The 7,325-nt window shown below is 40.0% G+C and overlaps 1 protein-coding gene across 1 annotated transcript in view; it reads right to left on the reverse strand.

Moving 5' to 3' along the window:
* LOC109937194 (platelet-derived growth factor receptor-like protein) overlaps window positions 1-3,128 on the reverse strand; it is a 25,139-nt gene extending 22,011 nt beyond the window's left edge. The window contains exons 1-2 of the mRNA XM_048598260.1: window positions 2,824-3,128; window positions 550-871 (exon numbers count right to left, since the gene is read on the reverse strand). Coding sequence (XP_048454217.1) covers window positions 550-871; window positions 2,824-2,881 — 380 coding nt within the window. The 5' untranslated portion in view covers window positions 2,882-3,128. The remainder of the gene's footprint in view (window positions 1-549; window positions 872-2,823) is intronic.
* Between the last annotated feature and the right edge of the window lie 4,197 nt (window positions 3,129-7,325).

Here is a 7,325-nt window from a genome sequence, read left to right on the forward strand (position 1 = left end):
CTTTCCTGCTCCTCTGATGCTGCCTGGCCTGCTGTGTTACCTATGACTCCAGCATCGGCAGTTCTTACTATCCCTACAGTTGAGGATGATGGCCTAGCTTTCAAAACAGCAAGTTTAATCACAGGTAGCCAATGTTGAGGCTGTAGGCAGGTAGAGAGTAAGGTGCATCCTTTATTGGTAACACATACAAGTGTCCCTAATGCCAAGAAAATGTCAGTGGCGACAGGAAGTGGCCCTTAATTAGGCAATCATTTCACACAATTGGTGTCAAGAGCATAGTAACCGAGGCCACCGATGTTCCCACTGCTAGTAATATACTGAGATGACGCAAAGTCATTAAGCTCCCCACCTACCTCCCAGTCTACGTCCATAGGCTTGGTCAATTTCAATTCAATATTTCAGCTCTGCAATTCTTCACTCTGATGTAAGGTGACAAAATCGAAAATTAACTGTATTTCTTTTGCCATAGCAACTGCTTGACCTCTAGGTATTTCCAACATTTCCTAATCATGTTTCAGATTTCATCATGCTCTGTATTTTGCCCTTTACCTGAACCTGGAGTGGTTTGAGTTGTTGAGGTAAGGTGGGTAATTCCAGCCGATATTATTCCCTTTACAACGCAGCTCAATAGATTGTCCTGAGGCTAGGATTAATGTCTCTGCTGGTTTCTGGAAATGACCTTTATCCAAAACCTGTATCATGATGAAGGTTGGCTTTAGGTCTTTGTCTAGGAACACTCTCTCCTTTCTCAGTTTTGGATGTTTTAGTTTAATTTTCTTATGTATTGCTCTGATTTTATTCTGTCCAACTGCTTTTTGTTTACTTTTTTCATTCCGTTGGGCAATCCTTTTCTCTTTCTTTTGACAATCCCCTAATAAGAAAATAATAAACATTTTCATGAAGAAGACAGAACAATAAAATCTTACTGAAATTGTTACACAAGCAATATACAGTTTCAGAAATGAATGAAGACTTTTGAATGCTTCAGTAATATTTAAATAGCATAACTGCAAAACACTGCGGTTCAGAGGGCTTTAGGTATCCTAATACATGAATCACAAAAACTTAGTATGCAGATACAGCAAGTGATTGGGAAGGCAAATGGAATTTTGTTGTTTCTTGAAGGGAACAAAATGTAAAATTTGGAATATTTTGCCACAGTGGTATGTTAGTGAGACCACATTTCAAGTTTATGTATAGTCTTGATCTCCTTATTTAAGAAAATCTCCTTATTTAAGAAGTTCAGAGAAGTTTCACTCAACTGATACCTGGAATTGGGGCTTATCTAATGGGGAAAGGCTGACAGACTGGGTGTTTAAAAGAATAAGTGCTGATAGTATTGAAACGTAACATATTGATGGGACTTGAGAGGGTGAATGCTGAAAGGATGTTTCCTCTTTTAGGATAGAGAGTAAGATTAGTGGACACAATTTAAAATTAAGAGCCCCCCCATTTAAGACAGGGATGAGAAAATTTTCTCTCAGAGTGTCATGAGTCTTTGGAATTTCTTTCCCCAGAGAGCACTGCAGGCAGGCTCATTTAAAGCAAAGATAGATAGATTCTTGATAAGCAAGTGGGGCGGGGGAGGGGTTGGTTATTCGAGCTGAGTGGAACTTGGAGTAGGTAGAGCAGAGCTGAAGGGCCAAATGGCCTACTTTTACTCCAGTTGTGTAAACTGGGAAGAGAACAGTGCAGAACTTCAAAAGATCATGGACAGCTTGGTGGAGGTGTGGAAAGGTGGCTGATGAAGTTCAATGTGGAGAAGTACGAGGATGATTAATTTTGTTGAAAGAACATGAAGGCACAGCATAAAGGGTACTATTCTAAAGGGAATGCAGGGTGGAGTGACCTGAATGTGTATAAGTTTTTAAAGATGGTAGGAGAAGTGGAGAAAGCAGTAATACAGTTTGTTGGTCTTAATTGGAGGAGAAAGTGCAAGAGCAGGAGGTATAGGCAGAAAGTGGGAACAGAGTACAAGCTTATATGATCAACCATAATCATATTGAAAACTAGAGCAGATTCACAGGACTTATATGGCCTACTCCTGCTTCTATTTTCTACATTTCTATGTTTCTGCCTCACATTGCTCTGCATTGAACTTCACCTGACACCTTCCTGCCCAGCCATCAACATTTCAATGTCTTTTTGAAGTTCTGTGCTGTCCTTCACAAAGTTTACAGTGCTACTCGTTTCAATTTCCTTAATATATATTTGAAATAATTCCAAGTGCACTCAAGGAGGTCTAATTCAATCCGATTTAACACCAATTGGAAACCATCGTACTTATACAAAATGCAGGCTGAAGTCTAAAAGTCTATCCTTACAAGGGCTTCTCTAGGAGGTTCAGTCACAACTTGATTCTTTATTGATACCGTAGCGTTACTATGCTGCGATGCAGAAATGCCGAAGTTGCACCGTGAGCTTATATTCAAACACGTTTTGCTCTCCTCGTTTATATCACCTGAATTCTCCAACGGAATTCCCTGGCAATTGGTTTTGAGATATCTATTTCTTTGCCATATAATAGGACAATCCCTCCTCGACCCCCGGATCTCAGAGACGAATGGTATGTAGCTGGGATATAACTGGGAGATCCCAGTTTCAATGGGCGCCCGAACTATCATCTGGGACTACACATACACGAAAAATAACATTCATACTCATTTGGAGAATGCTCATTGACCTGCATTTTGATTTCATTAAGAAACAGTTCAAGATTTCAATTAGAAATCCAGAAAAAATAAAACAGTCCGAGGGAATCTAAAGTCAAAGCGAAACACGTCGACAACTAATCGCCTCTGAAACTGTAACGGTGTCACTTACCGATTTGTAAAAGTAATTCGCAGAAAAAGACAAACAGCAAAACGACATAAAACTTCATTTTACAACTTTTCTCAGTCGCGAATAATCTGTTAGGAAAGGATATTGTACAGATGTTTATTTCTGTCGGAATGATTAACCTTCCCGTAGGAAGCTAGCAGACCACCTCCGGAGAGTTTAGCTGTTTGGTAAAAGCCCACAATCTGGAAATGCTTGGGATTTTTCAGAGGAGTCAAAATACGTGTTGAATGACCAAATTAATCGGAATAAGATGCTTTTCAAGTCGAGTGAAAACATTTTCTATTCTGCGAGAAGGCTGACCCCTGTGGGAAACACAATGCTACAGCTAAATGAGACTGCAGCGTTAACATTCACAGCTATCATTACAATATACAGTACGGGAGAGTAGATATAATTGCAACATACTAATACTAGAAATGCAATACATAGTCTCCATTCAAAACAAAGCTCTGATACCTTTTTTTATTACAAGGAGGAAAGTGGAGTTTAAGATGATCAAATCAGCCACGATCTCATTGAATGCAGAATAGATTCAATGGGCTGAATGGCCTATTTCTGCTCCTATGTCTTATGGCCTTATGATCATAATACCATACAATATACAGCGGTTATAATTGCAGTAATATACTGGAACATGTAGCAATATGTTCACAGGGTCAAATGCACAGAATTCCCTAACTGCACTAAGGAAGTACCTTCACCACGTGATCAATAGCAGTACAAGAATAAGGCCCACCACCATATTCTCAAAGGTAACAAAGGATGAGCAATAAATGCGAGCTTTGGCAGTGACACCTACATCTAAAAAAAAGGCCCCCATAGTAGTGATAACTCCTAAGACTATATTGTGGTGAAAAGCATGGAAGAATATATTGCCTTTTTAAATATATTCACAGTCACATCAAATGCCAATAAGCATTTATATCTCAGTCAAATGTTGACATTTTTTTCAGACAGCAGAAATTGCTGAAAATAATATAAAGATTATAGCTGCTAATTGCACTTGGAACCTGCAAAACCAATAAACCACAGATTAGTAATATGAAAGGCCACTTGTTCCACAATTTTTGCTCGAGTAATCTAAATCCAAACTCAATGCTTCATTTCCATCATAGTTTTAAACTGATTCCTGATTTAAATATTGATCCAATTTCCTATTTTATCCATTCTACAATTAGCCTAAAAATAGAGAAATCAGATTGTTCTCTGGCCCATTTCCACTTTAAACCACACTGTTCTAATGAAGCTCAATGCAAGCTGGAGCAATCCTCATTTTTCACTAAGATACTTTACAGCATTCCAAATTTAGCACTGATTTCAACAATTTCAGATCATAATTAATGCTCTCACTTTGGACAGTAGCTATGCTCATTTTATGAATGGGATCAGAGAACAAAGAACGATGCCATTCAGCCCATCAGGTCAGTGCTGGTTCTCTGATAGAAATAGTCAGCTAGTCCCACACTCCGACTTTTCCTCTCTAATTCTGCATATCCTTTCCTAAAGAAAAATATTAAATTCCATTTTATAAGCCACATTTGAATCTACCTCCACCATACTCTCAGGTAAAGCATTCCAGATCCTAACCACTCTGTAAATAAGTTTTTATTTTTATGCATCGGGTTTGGGCATTGCTGGCTAGGTCAGAATTTATGGACCATTCCTAAAAAGTCCTGGTAAAGATGGAGGTGAACTGACTTCTTGAATCGCTGCAAACATTGGGTGTAGGAACACGTAGAGTGCTGCTAAGAAGTTCCAGGATTTTCACCCAGTGACTCTAGAAGCTTTACCATTTTAAGTACAGCACCTCTATCAAATCACTTCCCTGAGGAGATCACTCCCAGGTTTGCTAGTCTATTCCTGTATCTGTCTAACATGTATCCTTTAGAGGGAAATGCAGGAGCAATATATTCAGAGAACCTTGGATTTCTAGGACAATTCAAGGAAGAAGAATCGGGCTTTTAGCAAGTCCAAAGGAAGCAATTCAGCTACAGTCCAAGAGGAAGTGCAGGAGGGAACTTAAGAAAGAAATTAGGAGAATGAAAAGGGGGCATGCAAAAGCACTTGTGAACAGGATTAGGAAGAATCCCAAGATATTTTATAAATACATTAAAGGGAAGAGGTTAACCCAAGAAAGAATAGGGCCCATTAGGGACCAAGGGGGCAACCTGTGAGTGAAGCCGCAAGATATTAAAAGGGTGTTGAATGAATATTTCTCTTCAGTCTTCACTCTGGGAGAGGAGAATGTAGGTACAGAGTTCATGAAAAGGGACTGTAAGGAACTTGCACAGTTTGACAAAAGGAATGGGGAGGTTTGGAGGCTCTGTCGAGCTTAAAAACAGACAAATCCCCTGGCCTGGATGAATTGGATTGCAAGCTACTGTGGGAGGTGAGGCAGGAAATTGCAGGGATTCTGACACAAACTTTTAATTCCTCTCTGGCTACAGGGAAATGCCAGAGGACTGCAGGACAGCAAATGTGGTTTCACTTTTTAAGAAGGATGGTAGAGGTGAACCAGGAATTTACAGACCAGTGAATCTCATGTCAGTGGTAGGGAAATTATTGGAGAAACTTTTGAAGGAGCGACTTAATACCCAGTTGGAAAGGCATGGGTTAATCAGGGATAGTCAGCATGGATTTGTCAGAGAGACATCATGCCTAATGAATTTGTCAGAATTTTTTAAAGATGTAATCAAGTGTGTGGATGAGGGAAGTTAAGTTGATGTAGTTTATATGGATTTTAGCAAAGCTAAAGGTCCCACTTGACAGACTGAATGAGAAAATTAAAACAAATGGAACTGAGGGAAATGGTGAGATTGATCAGAAACTGGCTTAGTAATAGAACACAAAGGGTAGTGGTAGAAGGCTGTTTGAGTGACTGGAGGTCCAGCAGTGTATCACAAGTATCAGTACTGGGACCCTTATTGTTTGTTATATACATAAATGACATAGATGAAAATGTGGCGATGATGTTAAGCAAATTTGCAGACGACACCAAGATTGGTTGAGTGGTTAATAGTGAAGCAGATGTAGGTTGTAGGTTACAGAAGATATAGATGGGTTGGTCAGATGGGTAGGCAAGTGGCAGATGATATTTAACCCTGATAAGTGTGAGGTGATGCACTTTGTAAGGAGAAACAAGGTGAGGGAGTATTTAATGAATGGCAGGACACTAGGTAGCTTAGAGGAACAGAAGGATTTTAGGGCAATTATTCACAGATCCCTGAAGTTGGCAGAGCACGTGAATAGGATAGTTAAGAAGGTATGGGGGACACTTGCATTCAGCGGTCGTGCCATAGAGTACAAGGGCAAGGAAGTAATGTTGGAGTTGTACGGAGCGTTGGTCAGGCCACAACTGGAGTACTGTGTGCATTTCCGGTCGCTTCACTACAGGAAGGATGTGATAGCACCGGGGTGGGGGGGGCAGAGGATATTCACTAGGTTGTTGCTTGGGGTGGAGAAATTGAGATACAAGGAGAGGCTACATCGACTTGGATTGTTTTCTTTAGAGCAGAGAAGACTGAGGGGGGACCTAATTGAGCTGTATATGATTATGAAAGGCATAGACAAGGTGAATAGAGAACTAGCATCGCCAGTTCTTACCATCTCTGAGTGAATAGAGAACGGCTGTTTCCCCTGGTTGATCATGAGAAGACATGGTTTTAGGATAGGGACAGAAGATTCAGAGAGGATTTGGGAAAAAACTTTTTCACTCAGCGGGTGGTCGGAATCTGAAATTCACTGCCTGGGAAGGTAGTAGAGGCCAGAAACCTTACAACCTTTAAAAAAAAAATCATTTGAAATATCAATACTTTCACGGATATGGGACAAGTGCAGGAAACTGGGATTAGCGCACAGTTAGTGGTAGTTATGTCAGTGCAGGCTCGATGGCTGAAGGGCCTTTTCTGCACTGTCTGAATCGATAAATTTATGAGTCCAATTGCGAGTCTGTCCTCCTTCTTCATAGTGAAATGCATCACTTGACATTTCTCTGACTTAAATTTCCTCTGTCTCCATTCTTTACCCCCTTGCCACCAGCCAGGAAAAGACACTTTGCAAAGGGTAATTGAGGAAATGAACTGGGAGAAGATAATGATAGCCGGCAATGTTTAGAAACAGAAGAGAGGCTGAGAATTTAGCATAAGGGAGAGAGAGATTTGCATCTGATGCAAAACAATTACTGCAATACCTAAATTGTAACTGTTTACTTTGCAAATGAAACATGTTTTCTTAAAGGTTAGCCTGCAGCACATATACAATCTGGTTATTAATAATTTCGCAGACTAACATTAAAAGTGTTTAAAAAAGTTCGTGTGAGCCTTATCCTGTTTAGTCCGACGTTCTACAAAAAGACCTAATCTGTGTGGATGTAAACTGCAAGTGTGGCAGGAGTGGTTAATTTAAAATGTATGGAGCTGTGCCCTGAAAACTGCAGAGGCAAGAGCCTCACACTTGTGCAGAGAGGAGCTGAAAAAAAAAATTAT

The sequence above is a fragment of the Rhincodon typus genome, chromosome 1 (assembly GCF_021869965.1).
Source record: "Rhincodon typus isolate 14 chromosome 1, sRhiTyp1.1, whole genome shotgun sequence".
In the NCBI taxonomy this organism is placed as follows: Eukaryota; Metazoa; Chordata; class Chondrichthyes; order Orectolobiformes; family Rhincodontidae; genus Rhincodon; species Rhincodon typus.